General features: G+C 55.7%; 2 protein-coding genes and 2 non-coding genes across 4 annotated transcripts in view; 2 read left to right on the forward strand and 2 right to left on the reverse strand.

The window, feature by feature from the left end:
- STX1A (syntaxin 1A) overlaps positions 1–8810 on the forward strand; it is a 77072-nt gene extending 68262 nt beyond the window's left edge. Inside the window, exons 6-9 of the mRNA XM_026050163.1 lie at positions 3117–3190; positions 4262–4399; positions 6596–6706; positions 7293–8810. Of these exons, the coding sequence (XP_025905948.1) occupies positions 3117–3190; positions 4262–4399; positions 6596–6706; positions 7293–7370 (401 nt within the window). The 3' untranslated portion in view covers positions 7371–8810. The remainder of the gene's footprint in view (positions 1–3116; positions 3191–4261; positions 4400–6595; positions 6707–7292) is intronic.
- LOC112956750 lies at positions 162–266 on the forward strand. The gene has a single exon (XR_003251096.1). It is a non-coding gene; the product is annotated as a U6 spliceosomal RNA (small nuclear RNA).
- Positions 8811–10625: 1815 nt separating the features above from the next.
- On the reverse strand, positions 10626–15006 carry BUD23 (BUD23, rRNA methyltransferase and ribosome maturation factor). Its single transcript, XM_026050164.1, has 10 exons — positions 14918–15006; positions 14765–14847; positions 14576–14672; positions 13653–13749; positions 13288–13338; positions 12602–12687; positions 12357–12402; positions 11980–12038; positions 11130–11219; positions 10626–10981 (listed from the first exon to the last, which is right to left on the reverse strand). Exons 1-10 carry the CDS (start codon positions 14983–14985, stop codon positions 10927–10929), a joined length of 732 nt encoding a protein of 243 aa, XP_025905949.1. The 5' UTR covers positions 14986–15006; the 3' UTR covers positions 10626–10926.
- Positions 11660–11792, reverse strand: LOC112956751. The gene has a single exon (XR_003251097.1).
- Positions 15007–15049: the final 43 nt, after the last annotated feature.

Consider the following 15049-nt stretch of genomic DNA (forward strand, 5'->3'; position numbering starts at 1 on the left):
TTCATGTCTCTGTCTGTTCCAGAGCTTCTGGTGCTCCTCACATGCTGTGATGACAAAAGATGTTGTGGCTCTGTGTATCTTCTCTATTTGTTCTGTTCTTGCCAGCTCGGGGTTGAGTTCATTTCTTCCTCTGYTAGGCTGCCCCAGCAAGGCTCTATGTAGTGCTTGTTTCAGTAGCACCTGTACTAAAATTGTAATGATACAGAGAATAGCATGGCCTCTGCACAAGGATGACAAGGATGATTTGAATGGGAGGAAATCTTCCTGATGAACTTTCGATTTATGTTGTGGTCTTGTCCTCAGTCCTATCTCTGGATAGGCCATGTCTCCTTGGTGGGCCTTAGATTTACGTTGAAGCCTTGTCTCCAGTCTTTATCTCCAACCCACTTTTTACTGTCCTTGGTGGGGACTCCCTGACTGGTTCCTTGACCAGGGGTCACTTGTCTTGTTTGGGACTGTCAATGGATCACATTGTCAGTGCCCGGCTCCCCTCGCTGTGGGACTGTAGGCCAGTCAGTGAGTGGCCCAGGCCACTTCTGGCTCCTGGATTGTGTCTTTCTGTGGAGCAGCCCAATTCTTGCTGCTCCCGGCACTGGGCCGCTTGCTAGGGCAGGACAACATTTCTGCATTCCTTCTGTCACCTACTTTCTGATGCCTTTTGAGTGCCTGTGGTCACACTGTCCAGCACTGAGGTCAAACAATTTAAAAGAAAAAAAACAGAACAAAACCCACCACCTTTCTGCAAGGGTTTCATGTCTCRTTCTTGGTCGTCACGCAGTGAGATGTGAGGATGGGGAATTGTACCTTCCCCAGCACTTTTATAAAATCAGGAATCGCTGAACTAAAGCAGTGCTTTAGCACTGCTTTGCTTAGGGACAAGTGTTGAGGGCACAGGAATCTCCTGGCTCTATCTCCTTTGAGGACTGCAGGCCAAGCAAAGCGTAGCAAATTTCTGGTTCCCTTTGTTCTCCTGTCTGGCAGGTGGATCCTTGCTGTGCTGCACTGCACAGTTCATTTATTTCTCTTTAAAATTTCTATTGTACTTTTTTATGTTGTTCTCTGAGATCTGCTCTTATGCAGAATGTGTAATCTGTTTTGAAGATTTATTCCATTTGCAGAGAAGAAATGATGAGTTGTGGATTATTCTCCTCATAGAGCTGTTTAGCTCTACTGAGACCTCCACTCCCATACCTAGTACCAGGGAAGGGGACCAGAACCCATTTGGATCTCCTTAAGTCCATCAAATTCAAGTTATTTGTCCCCAGGAAATACAGCAATGGAGATCCAATGTTGGGAGGGCCTGAGGCCATGTCACCCAGATGGAAGGCGTCATGTCTGCTGTTGCTCTGCTTGCCAAGCTTAGTGGAGGTCTGGGGCTCACTTACTTATTCCTTCTTGCGCTCTTCATTGTCTTAGGGAGGTCCATTCCCCATAGGCAGCAGAGCTAAGTGCAACCCAAACCTAAGGCCCAACAGATGTCCCATTATCCTGAAAGCTTGGTGCCTGCACGTGCTAGAGCCAAGCTCAACCCATCTGGGCTCTCTTCTTGTATGTTAGTGCTGGGGTGCTTGTCTCAGATTCTTGCTAGGCAGGCCTGAGCTCAACAGAAATGGTGCCTGCTCCCTCCTCAAGTGCCTATAAGGTCTCTACCTTGGTTTGAGAGAACTGGCCGAGGAGCATTTGCAGAATTACTGAGACATTTCTACCAGGTGATAAAATAAAAAAATACTTATATGTATATAAATATACACATACACATGTATACATACATACGTATATATACAAATCACACACACACACACACACACACACACATATATATTTGGCTGGTACCTGTTGGCTCATCCTTGTACAACTGCTTCGCTAGTTGCTCCCTCCCTGCCTTGGCCCATTTGCTCCTCATCTTACTGATGTCCTCAGCTGATGGCTCCTGTCCTCTCTTCAGGTGCAGCCTGCTCTCTCTCCCAGTTTCCTGGGGAGTCCTAGTACAAGCCTTCCTTGTGTGTTAGTCTGCTTAACAGTGTCATTTCATGGGTCCTATATACGTATTTGCATGAAAAACCTGCTGTATTTGATGGTAGAGGGTCAGTGTAACCTGCAGGGTAGTTTTTGTCCTTCTTTGTAGCTGTGTGAAAGGTGTCCGCAAGAAGAGGTAGGCAAGTCTGCAAGCTTAGGAAAGGGTTAATTGYCTCCACAGAAGTCAATGTACTGAGTGTCCTGACAAGGGATGTGCCCCAGAGAAGAGGAATGAGCTTAGTTTCTCTGCATTATACAGATAAAGGGCTAAAACTCAGCTCAGGCTTGCACAGGGTACTGCGCTGCTGGATCAGATCCTCAATCCACATCTCACAAGCAGATTTTGGCCGGAGCGATGTCCCAAATGGGGGGAGATCCAGCAGACCTATCTCAGTGGAGAATATGGGGGGTATGTGGGACCTATGGTAATAGATTGTGGTGTCATGGATTGGGTTGGGAAAGGATGGACAGAGTCAACATGAGGGAGCACATGGTGAAACAACGAGTAGAGGTACTGGGGCCAGCATTTGGGGGTGTGGGGTTAAGCGAAGTAGCTCCTAGCTGGCAAGCTCTGTGCTGCTGCCTGACAGAGCTGAATATCCCTCATGGGTTGGAACTGGCCTGAGGAGGGTCCCTCATAGAGCTGTGGAAGCCCTGTGGCCCACCCTTGCTCTTACTTGATGTTCTGCCTCCTCATCCTTGCACCTTGTTGCTTTGCTCCTGGTGGCATTCAGTCCTTCATCTCTGCTCCAGGCTCTGTCAGGGATGTGGGTGCTCGGGAGCTCTGCGTGGTCCCAGGGAGCCCTTGGAGGCTTAGCCAACATGGTAGGACCAGGAAGACCTACTTCACAGGGAAGGGCTTTGAGAGGGACAAGTTTTCTTGGAGAGATGGGCAATGCTGGTGGCTGGACCTCCTTGACCAGAGAGATGATGATGGTACCCGTAGCTGCCATGTGCACTCTTGGGGCTGGAAGGGTAGCTCAGCARTCCTTTTGGGAGATGCTGTAGAGCTGGCTGAGCCCTTACATGGTTGCCCCATGGCTGGGAGGGAGCCTGGGCTCATAACTTACTCATGACTGACCCATGTGTATCACTTGCAGCTGGCAGGACCACTACCAGTGAGGAGCTGGAGGACATGCTGGAGAGCGGGAACCCAGCCATCTTCTCTTCTGGGGTAGGCATTGCAAATTGGCCCTGCCCCAAGCCCAGTGCAGGTGAAGGCTGATCCATCCTTGCATCCCTGGCCCCTCTTGGGACAATGGACAAGCACCCACCCACTGTGGTCGCAGCTCACACAGCGTGAAGCTTGGCCTGTGGAGGAGGAGCATAGCCACTTGGGTCTGCCTGGATGATCCTGTCCAAGCAGGATGCTGAGTCCTGTCTCCAGGGGCAGCTCTGAGTCCAGAAAACTTTGGAGTGAACAGATGTTGCCATAAACAGCCTGGCAGATGTTGCCATAAACAGCCTGGTTGTGATGTCCATATCACAATCATGCCTTTTAGTCCCCAAATCAAGATCCTGAGGAGAGCAGGTTTGCACTCAGGCCCTGCCCTGCCCAGATCCCTTCATTGCCTGGAGGATGGAGGAGTGTTCAGTCCATGTGCAGCCTGCCATGCTGGACATTCCACGCTCTCCGCTCCGTTGCCAGCCTCAGAGCCATTAGTGCTGGTCCATGGGGGCCTCACCAAGACCCTCATGCCCATAGGGAGCCAGGCCCATGAGATCAGACTGCAGAGAGCTGCTGATGCCTCACTTTTGCTGAGCTCCATAGCCCCAACATCACAGTTGGGTACAAGGAACAATTCCGCTTAACACCATCCATTCTCTTCTCACCTTCCCCTCAGTAGGATCTTGCCATGGGTTTTGGGGAGATGCCTGTGGCTTTCCTCTGCAGCCCTGGGCTTGAGCCCAGGGAGATCTGCTCTCCCAGAGCYAGACCTTCCCCCATTGCTCCACCCCCTGGCAGATGTTGGGCAGCTCTTTTGTGGCACTCTGTTCTCACTGTTTCTCCCCTTCACCCAGGTATCTCAGCAATGGGCCTGGCCTCTCATTTGTCACATCTGTCATTCATGACTCATTATGTGCAAGGCTGTGGCCAAGGATCCGAAGCTCAGTGTCTGGCCCTCGCTGCATTTAAGCCCTGCTTTTTCTCTCCATAATTCCCCTCTTCCCAGAGATGAGGGCTAATGTTGTGGACCTCCAGGCAGGCCTGAGCCTGATGCTAACCGGCTGTGTCTTCTTGTAGATCATTATGGACTCGAACATCACCAAGCAGGCACTGAATGAGATTGAAACACGGCACAGTGAGATCATCAAACTGGAGAACAGCATCCGAGAGCTGCATGACATGTTTATGGACATGGCCATGCTGGTAGAGAGCCAGGTAGGGAGATTTCAGAGACCACAGGAATGCTGGCAAGCCCTGCTGGGTATGGGAAGGATGGCTGGGGCAGATTACCCAGGGAGGGGGTTACTAGGAGCAGTCCCAGTCCTTGGAGGCACTTGTCTCTGGGCCTGTTTGCTACCTGGGCAGGAGCTGAGGGGAAGGACTATTTGTCTGTGCCCCACTGGGGCCGAGCTCAGCATTCCTGGAGCTGTCAGGCTGCCTGTCCCGTGCTCCATAGCGGCTGCCACACGCTGCAGGCGGAGAGGCTCAGAAAGGGACTCTGGAGGAAGGTGGAGGGTGGCCACCACCCAGGCAAGGGAAGTCTCTGCCTCCCTTTGAGTCCCAGCCCTGAGTCCCAGCCAGCATTGGGAAGCTCTGTGCGGGCAAGTGTGTGAACACTGCTGCTAGGAGAGCTCCTGAAGCACAGGGTGCTACCGGGTTTTGAGCAGGCCGTGCCAGCCTGCCCTGGGAATTGAACCGCTCTTCAGTGGGGCCTGGCCCAGCTGCCAGGCGGGGGCTCCTGTGTCCCTGCTCACCCCCATTCTTGCCCGTCATGCTGCCACGGCCCGAGGAGACTGTCACCAGCAGGTAAAACACACCTGGCCCTTGCGGGCAACTGCATGTTCTGCTGTGCATGGCTCTGCCCTGCATGCTCGTGACTCTTGGGCGGCTCTGGGGCTGTCCCGTCGGCAAATGGACTGTGGCATGGACACGACTGCTCTGATCTGCTGGGCTCTGTGTCCTACCACACCTGCCCAAACCCAGTTCTGTGTATTCTGAGCTTTCTCTTTGATGTATGGAGGGCTTCGGGGTTGTGATTTCTTATGGCAAGCTGGCCCCAAGGGTTGAAGGACATTAACAGTGCTGTCCCACTCTTCTCTGACCCCAAGGGAAGGGTCTCTGTGTCTCCAGGCCATTCTCTCCCTCATGCCCTTCACCTCCCCATATGGAGTACCAAGCTAGGGACTCCCAGGAGTGATGTACCTAGAAGCAGGTGTAAGGGACGTGCACACATGGCACTGGCCGCCTGCCTGGCCTGGGGTGCTGTAGCAAGAGGGATGCAGGAATGCCCCGTTGGCATTCGCCTGAGGAAGTCTCCAGCAAAGCCTCCTGGCTCTGTGTAGCACTGCGGCCCTTGCATCTGCAGCATGTGGCGCTGGCTATGGGCAGTGGTTCAGCAGTGTGGCTTGCTGCACCACCTCAGCTCTCATGGGGAAAATGGCCATCAGCCCTTGTGCAGTTTTTGTGGGAGCAGAAACTGGGTTATGAAACTATGTGAGAGTGGACTTTAGTGTCCCTGGTAGAAGTGGGACTTCTAAGCAACTTGCACAGCTCTAACCACAAGATATTGGTTGTGTTGGAGCTGAGCTCCAGTGTCTGTTCCCAGCCCTGCAGCCTGGAATATGCTGTCCCTGGCAGACTCCTCCCTCCCTGCTTTGCCCTCATTTGCTGCTGCGATTCAAAAAAACTATCACGTTCTGGCTCCAGCTGCCATAGGACCCAGGTGCTTCCCTGCATCATCCAAGGACATGCAGGACTCCACATGTGCAGTCCTGGGAGTGGGAGCAGAAGTTGCTCTAGAACCTAAAAGGCCAGTAGATACTGTCCTGTCAGCCTCACTCTGAAGAGCCTCGAGAAGCCCAGCAGCTGTAGGAGCTCAAATGGAGAGGTCCTCTGTTCCCTGTGGGGTAGTTGTGTGGGTAAACTGTTTGTCCCTGCATGTTTGTTGCCTTGTGAATGTCCCATATGGCTCTGTTATCATCCTTGTTGTCTCTGCTGTCCCTTCTGCTTCTTCAGCACGTGGTGTCAATGCAAGACCTGTTGTGGCCTTTATGCTCTTCTGAAATATAAGATGGGACGGCCAGGGGGCTAGGGATAGGCTGGGGAATTCACCTTGCCACCCTGACCCCTTCTTCTGTCTTCCTGCTGGAACATGCACAGAGTCCCCAGCCTTCCACTTAAGTGCCTCCCTTACCCACTCCATGGCACAGAGCTCGTGGTGCAGCCAGCCACCCAGAGAGCACCCCAGGGATCCCTGCTGCCTGGGGCAGGGCTGGCTGACGCTCCTCTCTGCTGTGCTGGGCAGGGTGACGACCACGCGGTGCCGAGGATCAGGGCAGCACAGGAGCCACACGGAGCACAGAAGCTCACGTCTGCGTGCATGGGTGCGCGGGCGCTCTCCCCACTCTGCAGGGTGAGATGATTGACCGCATTGAGTACAATGTGGAGCACTCTGTGGACTACGTGGAGCGGGCCGTGTCTGACACCAAAAAAGCGGTGAAGTACCAGAGCAAAGCCAGACGGGTGAGTGGTGGCCATGGCTGGTTCCTAGAATGGGTCCTTCTCCTGGGAGCCCGGGCTGAAGCTCGGCTCTGACTGTCCCTTGCCAGAAAGCAGCGGGGCAGCCCAGCGCAGCCCTGCGGGCACTTGAGCACTGCTTTATTCTGTGCTGCTGGGATTGGAGCAGGTCCCGCTGGAGATGCACTGGGGAGATGATAAAGGTCCACACTGGGGAGATGATAAAGGTCCAGTTCAGCTCTGGCCTTGGTGATGCTGTGAACGCCCCCCCATGTCTGTTGGGTGGCCACGACCTTCCCTGAGTTCCAAACTTGGCCCTGGCCAGATGGCACAGCCCAACCAGCGCCCTCCCCAGGAGCCTGGCTCCTCCAGGCACCCAGCAAAGCCCCATGCTGGAGAGGTAGCCGGGGTGCCCAGCACTGTTGTGGGTCCTGCCAGAGCCCCCGTGGCTCTCACAGTGCTGCTGGGAGGGGGCAAGGAAGGCAGGGCTGAGAAGAGCCTGCAGCCTTGGGGTGTAGGGACCATGGCAGCCGCTGGCATTCAACATGACCCTTCCTCTCGCTTCCCCACTGGTGCCGGCACACCTGAGCAGAAGAAGATCATGATCATTATCTGCTGTGTGATCCTGGGTATCGTCATCGCCTCCACCTTTGGCGGCATATTCGGCTAGATTCTCCCCACGGAACTGTTTGTGTGCGATGGACGGAGCTGCGCGTGCCGCAGGGGCCGCAGCCGAGCCGGAGCCAACCCACGCAGCCCTGGAGCCTCCCAGCAGCATTTCAGTTTCTAATGCATGGTTGTTTGTGATGCTGTGTGTGCGGTGCGTCTGTGTGGAGGGAGTGCCAGCCCCGGGGCCCAGGTCGGGGGGCAGGGGTCTGTGATGGGTGCACGGGGGGAACCCGAGCTCATATCACTGCTCCAGCCTGGGTGGCTGCCCAGGACCAGGGGGATAGATGCTCCTGGGTGCTGCTGCTTCTCCTGGGCTGGCCAGGGAGGGACTAGCAAAGGATGTTACGGACTCCTCAGGAGAGTAGCGCCCAGCCAACCTCCCCCTGGCTTTGCCGTYGCTCCAGGTCAAGCCCTCCTGTCCATCAGCCTCGTGTGCTTGAAAACCACCATCCTCGGGCCACTTCTTTCGCGGGGTCCTTCCCCATGCGTGCACCCTGCCTGCCCATTCCCTGCTGCCCGCATTGCCACTGTGCCCACCCGTAGCTCCCTGCCCTGTGGCCACGGTGCCCCCTCCCTGGGCAAGGCTCCCCGGGATGCTGCGGCCTGGCTGCGAGCAAGGCCGGGGCGCTGCAGGGATGAAGGGACTCGCTGCTGCCCCGGGGCCTTGTGCCAGGCCAGCGGCTGTGGGGGGACTGAGGTGCTGCTGCCTGGGGCCACCTGCTGCACAGGGACAGGGCACGAGGGGACCTGTGCCGCACTCCTGGCAGGGCCCCAGGACAGGGATAGCACAAGGCCAGCAGAAGGGCTGGGCGCTTGCCCTGCTCCAGAACCCCCTCCCCGAGGTAGTCTCAGCCCCAACAAGCAGTAGCCTCCGTCCTGCTACTCTCAGGCCGAGGCTTTGGGACTTTGTGCTCAGGTCTGGCTCTGACCTCCCCACAGACCCGTGTAGTGTTTGCCTGGGACCAAGGCTTTACCCAGCCTCATTTTCCCCCCAGAGGCACCTGTGAGCTGGGGCTTGGAGGCAGGAGCACCTTCTCTAAGCCCAAGGATTGGCCCTTGTCACGTCCCTCAGCCCCCAAGGCTGGAGCATCAGCTCTCATCTTCCTCTTCCCACATCCTACCCATTCCTGAGCAGGGCCCGGATGCCCAACAACTTCCCACSATCGCTTTGCCCAGTCCTGGGCTCAGGGCTTCCCCTGCCCCTTCCTGCTGCTTCCTGCACCCTGCCCGGTGGGCTCAGTGTGGCACCCAGCCCCGCCGCTCTCTGCGACCCTGCTGAGCTGCGTGCTTAGCTGTAACTGCAGCCTGGGGGCAGTGTTGGCTGCCTCCCTCTGCGCCYCTTGCTGGGACTGGGGCTCTGCCAAGCCGGGTGTCCGGCGCTCCAGCTGACATGCCCACGTGTGTGCCAAAGTGCCACCAAGAGGCCGCTGCCATGCGCAGCCACAGGCGAGGTGGGCACAGTGAGAGCCTGTCGCTGCCATTAGGCCTGGCGGCCACCTGGCTTGGCTAGGGCAGCCRGGGAGGGGGGCACCCATGGGTGCTGGGTGAGCAGCCCGGGATGGGGCCAGGCTGCAGCACTGGCTGCCCCAGCAGGCACAGGGCGAGGAGGAATGTGGGGGCGGTGGGAGGGCACGTGCCCCTGCTACCCAAGGCCCCACAGCAGCCCCCAGGGGCCCTGGGCCACTCCAACTTGGTCCCTCACTGTCCCCTGCCCTCGCTCAAGCCACCAGCAGCTTTGGCCACTGCAGTGCCTGAGTTGGCACTCCCCTCTGTCACAGGCYCATGGTACATAACGTGAGCTACACCCCTGTGCTCGCCAAAGGGCTTGGAGCGGAGAGGGGGAAATGAGGGTGCTGAGAACACAGCAAGTAGGGCCAGGCAGCCTCAAGCATCCCTGTCCCAGGCAGGGCCCAGGCCATTGCGCAGGGGGACTGTGCGGCTCTGGGCAAGTGCTGCGGGGCCRGTGACGCTTGTCCCCTGCAACTCCACAACACAGGCTGCCCCCAAACCAGCCAGAGCGCCAGGCCCCTCCTTTGGGAAGCAATAACAGCGCTGGCCGCCGCACTCCGGGGCACACGGGCAGGGGCAGCCTGTCCCACCCTGCAGCCATGCCCACTGCTAGCATGAGAGACACCCTTTTGGTTGTTGTTGTTTTCCCCTTTTCCTCTCCCACGCAGCAGCTTCCGTGGCACCCACTCACAGGACATCAGGGCTGTGGCCCACCCGATGCGAGGCCCAAGGCCAAGAGCAGCGATGGGAGCTCAGGGCAGTGGGGGTTCTGGCACTTGCTCCTTCCTTCCTTGCAGGTACCCTCCCCTCCAGCTGCCAGCCCTGACCCAGCCCCACACCTGCCAGCAGCGCCAGGCTGGGCTCTCCCTCCCCGTGTGGCTGCAGTCTCTGCCAGCAGGGAGGYAGATGGGCGCGCGGCCCTCGCCGTCCCTGCAGGCCAGCGCCCACTGTCCTCGCTGGCAGGGAAAGGGTGTTATGGTGCAATAAATACCCCTGCACTACGGGAAGCCCCATTCAGTTCCTTTCTACTGGCCCACTGCATGTACAGACCAAATCACCAACAATGTGGTTGTGCTTTGGAGAAACATTTCACCCTTTTCTTTCTGGGTTGCCCTCCCCCTGCCTGCCCCAGCCTCGACCCCCTTGTCCTTTGGGTTACAACCGCCTCTGTTCCAAGTGCCACCTGCCCTCCCAGCGCCGGGAGCGTGTCTTGATGCAGTATTCCACAAGCAGTGTGGGGCACGCACAGCTTGCACTCGAACTGGGGATTTTTTTTTTTTTTTTGGTAATTAATGTACTTGAAGGCTTTCCAAGCCCCCCCCCGTGAAGTTGTACCGTTGCTGTACTGTGAGCTAAGTGTCCTTGTTTTCTATGTGGATCTTGACCCTGGCTTGCTCTGTCTCACTGGGCTGGATGACACTGTATGTTGCCTCTTCTCTCCTTCACCCTTTCTCTCCCTGCTAGCCTCCTCCTTCTCTCCCCAAAGCTTTGGGTGCAAAACAGCTTCCCATTTTGTGGAATTTTTATGTAGAATAAACATTTGTAACTGTAACGCTCTGTCTCCTACATCTCTGTTTCAGGGATGGAGGGTATGGGGGACCAGGTCATGGAGAACCTTATCACCAGTGGGGCCCCATGGCATTCCTAGGGCACCTGAAGTGAGGGGCAAGCTGGTAGCGAAGCAGGTGCTGCTTTTGCACCTGCCCTTCCCCACTCCTGCACAGAGGCGAGGACATAGGAGAACAGCAACAAGCATACAGCACTGTTTATCAAAGAGGCTGGCTACCTCCTGTCTCTCCAGGCAGCTTACTGCCACCTCAAGGAGGTAAGCAAGGGCCTGCCCCAGAGCACCCAAAGCACAGTCCAGCTTCCTTGGGAAAAAAAGAAAAAAAAAAGGGCCTAGAAGCTCAGCAGTTGAAGGATGGGTAACACCTCCAGGCCTTCTCCTGCASGAGCTGCAAGGACCTGTCCTGGGGTGCTAATCGGCATCAACCATGAGAGGCTGGAGCCCATGCACCGCCTTCCACTCCAGCAGCATCCGTATCAACTCAGAAGTGAGGGCGGCGCTTTCGACCCGTGTATTTTGTGTCTCCTCGCACGTCCCTGTGAAGAAAAGTGTGGAGCAGCTGAGTGCCTGGAACAGCTGCTCTGAGAGGGGGAGGGAAGCTGGCTCACAGCACAGGACATGGCGTGGGTGCAAGTGAGCCTGGCCAGCACAGCCAGCCACAGCTTCAGCAGAGGCTGAACTTACTTGCCCTGCCGTCGCCTGCGCTCCTTCTTCTCAAGGATCCAGTCCCGGCTTTTCTTTACAGATTTGCCCTTGGCGTTTCTGAACCGTGTCCTGCAGACACAACAAACAGGAGCTGATCAAGAACTGGGGTGGGAGAGAACACACTCTTTCACAGCCTGGAGAACTCCCACCCAGAGCTAACTACACTCCTGTGGAGCAGAGGATGTGGTAACAGCTTACAATCCATTCCTCCCAGGGATGGGAAGCAGCAGCTGGAGCAGGTGGTGATGCAGCTGAGCTCCAGATAGGCTAGCAGGACAACAGTAGCGGCTCCAAGCTGCTGCCAGCCCCAGCTCTGCAAGGGGCACCTTTCTCCACAGGTTGCAGTGTGCTGGACTCGAGGATCTCTGGGGAAAGAGGGAGTCAGCACAGCTGCCTTTTCCCTGTCTGCTCTRGACTGAACAAGCAGATGACGCCTCTAGCTTCTGAACAAGCTGACAGTTCTGCAACTTGTCTTCCTGTGCAAGACCCCCAGGACCAACCAAGCAGAGCAGTGTAAGAGGCAGGAAAACATGGCAGCCACGAGCTCCTGGCAGCCACGACGACTTTCCTCTAGCTTTTGTTCYGTCTCGCCCACTGGCTGCAAGGGGAAAGCTTCCCTGCACCACTACCATGGGAGGAGACTCGGCCAGCGATGCCATAAAGCACTGCCCATCCAGGGTGGTAAGGATCCTCCTAGGCCCTCAATTCCTCCCCTCCGCTCGCTTCACAGCAGCGGTGGGCACAGGGTTTCTTGCTCCACAAAACCCAGCCCCTATGCAACCCCCACACTTCTTCCTTGGGCAGAGGATGGCTCTGTCCCACACAATACCTTTCATTTGTGAACTTTGCCTGGTGTAGCTCTTCATCAGCACACTCAGTACCAAGGCCCTGGAAGGCAAAAACAAGTTCATCTGCAGCAGATAGAGCCAATGATTACTGACATGTAAACAGAGGGGGGCTCTGCAAGAGGAAGAACTGCAGCAGGAGCAAACTGATCTTCCAGCAATGGCCACAAGGAAATCAGAGCTCAAGGAGGGAAGGGACTGGTGAGATCAAGGGCAAGCACTTGAATTAAGTCATGTYTGCAGTGTCTAGCTCCCACTCGGTGACTTCCCTTCACCCACAGCTCTTCCCTATTGACCAGCAGTCAGGAAGGATCCTGAGGGGAGAGGAGAAGCTTCTCCAAGGTAAAACAGAGCTCCTCACCTTTGGTAAYGTGCTGGATGCCCCAACAAAGAGGCACAGGAAGAACCTGCAAGAGCAAGAACAGCAGTGTGAAGACAGGATTTTGCATGYGATTCCAGTCTCCATACAAAAATATAGATCATTTGTAAGAGCAAGAACTRAGGTGTCACCTCTGCCCAGGACAGGACTGTCAAACAGAGAAAGAGCTCAGAAAAAAAATCATTGCCAGACTCAGCCCCCTCCCACTAAAATAGTGCAGGACTCACTTCTTGGCTTTGGCGCTGTTAGGGTAATCTACCACCATTCCCCCAGTGAAGCCAGCCCTCATTGCTTGGGCTGTGATGAGTTCCAGCTAGAAAAGGAAGCACATGCAGAAGTTACTGAGCAGTCATCCATCAGTGCTGCACAAAAACCCTCCGGGCTCAGCCCCCAAATAACAGTACACTGTAAAGATGGTTTGCATTGYGCCTCTAACAATGCCTACAGCAAAATCCCAGCTCTGTAGCCCAGCACCCAGTCTGCAGCATTTCTTTCRTCTCTCCTTACTCCTCAGTCTAGTCAGATCTAACTGAAACAGGTAAATCTCTAGGAGGGCAATATGGGGCTGGATTATCCAGGAGTGGGGTGTTATGGCACAGCACTCATCCTAGAGCCCAGCTTTCAATCCCTGTCACGCAAGGGAAAGCTCAGGTTATGTCCTGCCAATTCATCTTATTTTGAGGCTTCTTACAATACACTCCATGAGGCAATGGGAATTGTGTACGACATTCTCCTGACAGGTATCTCTTGGCTACTGCAGAACTTAAATGTTGACAGAAAGGACTGAGACATATACCAAGCTTTCAGGAAAAAAAAAAAAAAAAAAAAAAAGACACGTTCAAAACCTCAAACAGCCAACAGATGCTCTGCCTGGCTCTTCCTTCCCCTCCTCCCCAGTGCGTGAGCACTGTACCTGTTCTGAGTTCTCAGGGTACAGCTGCAGGACAGCTCGGGATCCTCGGGCCTACAGGAAAGACAAAATCACAAACCTGTCTCAGTACAGGCTTCCCTACAGCACCCAATTCCCACCCCCGGCACAATCATCCACCTCACCCAAAGCCTCTTAGGACACAGAGGCAGCTTCTTGATAGTGCAGCAAGGCACAAGGCTATTGGTGCCGATGCAGGGACTAGGGCAATGTGGGACACCATGGAGGAAAGGAGACAGGAAGCAGATGCTCCTGTCAGGCCTGGATTTCAGTAGCTTGTATTTGAAAAGCAGCTTGCTAAAATATGCTAGGAAGGATGTGGAGGTAGCTAGAAACACCGCAGCACTTACCAAGGCGGTATAAAGAGTCGAAAAGAATCGATAGAGGCGTTTTGGAGGACTGTGTGACTTCTTATCAGCATTACAAAGCCATTGCACTGCAGAAATACTGAAAGAAAACACAAGACCTCAGAGACTCAGAACCATCGATTCTTTAGCACAAAAGCGTCACCTCCCTTCGAACTTTCTTTCAGCATTTGCTGGGCCGTGGAGGAAGCTATTTCCTGTTCTCCATACAGCTTTGCGTTCTGTTCTGCAGTAAAGGTGCTGCATAAGTCTCACTGGAGACTCACCAAGTCATGCCAAAACGCAARGAAATTCTGGGTGGTGATTCAAGCCCCACAGAGACACCAACCATCCCTTCTAAGGCCTAATGCTCCAGTAACTGAAGCGCTTAGCCAGGGCCCAGATTCAGGGAAACAGCTCACACAGGTTTTGCCAATGAGTAGTCCTAAGCAGAGCATCTAGTAAGGTAACAAGAGGTCTCTATTCCATCCCACTTTTACAGAGGTATTCTCTAAACAAAAAACTGTTTCTTTTTCCTCCATCTAGTCCCTCATCTCAAAGCAACCACTAAACCTTTGGTCCAGCGATGGACCTCATAACGGCACAGTGCAGATATACGTTGGGTTTTTTTTAACTAGCATCAGGTTGCAAACCTGCTGACAGGAACTCTAGGCATGAGCCTATTTATTTACTTCAGTAAGGCCTCCTCACCTGCCACCAGTACAAAAGCAAAACWAGCCCCACCTGTGGATGTGCTACATCTGCGATTCCAGACCTCTGCAGCCTGTCCCAGAGAGCTGGGCTCAAGCCAAGTGGAACAAGGTGAGCTGGTAAGCATGCACACGCCGGCAGGGCGATGTCCCTGTTTTGTACCCTGCGCAGAGTATGTACAAAGAGCACCAGAAGGGCTCTGCTGGGCACAGACTCACCTGATGCAGCCGTCAAACGTGCCCGGCCTGAAGGGGATGCCCTGCCCCACGTCCGCGAGCAGCAGGTCTCCCTCCACCTCTCTCTCCACAGCCACATCTGCGGGGACAAGGGCAGCTGCGGGCTGCAGCTCGCGGCTTCACACGCRGCCCCTGGCAGCACCGAGGGCTGCGGCGGGAGGCTCTACACACCCAGCATGGCAGCACTGATGTCCAGGCCGACCCAGTAGTGCCCCTCTTCGGAAATGTGGTCCCCGCTCAGGCCGGAGCCGCAGCTGCAGGGAATCGCGGTAGTGAGGCCCGAGGCGCAGCCCGCTCCCCTGGGCCCGCGCGGCGCCCGCTCACCCCACGTCCAGCAGCAGGCACGGCCGGTCCTCGGGCAGCGCCAGCAGCTCCACGGCGCGCTCCGACATCTGCGCCTGGATCTGCACCACGCGGGAGCTGCAAGGGCGGCGCGGGGGCGTGAGCGGCGGCCGG

Source organism: Nothoprocta perdicaria, unplaced genomic scaffold (assembly GCF_003342845.1).
Source record: "Nothoprocta perdicaria isolate Ctin4 unplaced genomic scaffold, notPer1 scaffold_66, whole genome shotgun sequence".
NCBI classification, from domain to species: domain Eukaryota; kingdom Metazoa; phylum Chordata; class Aves; order Tinamiformes; family Tinamidae; genus Nothoprocta; species Nothoprocta perdicaria.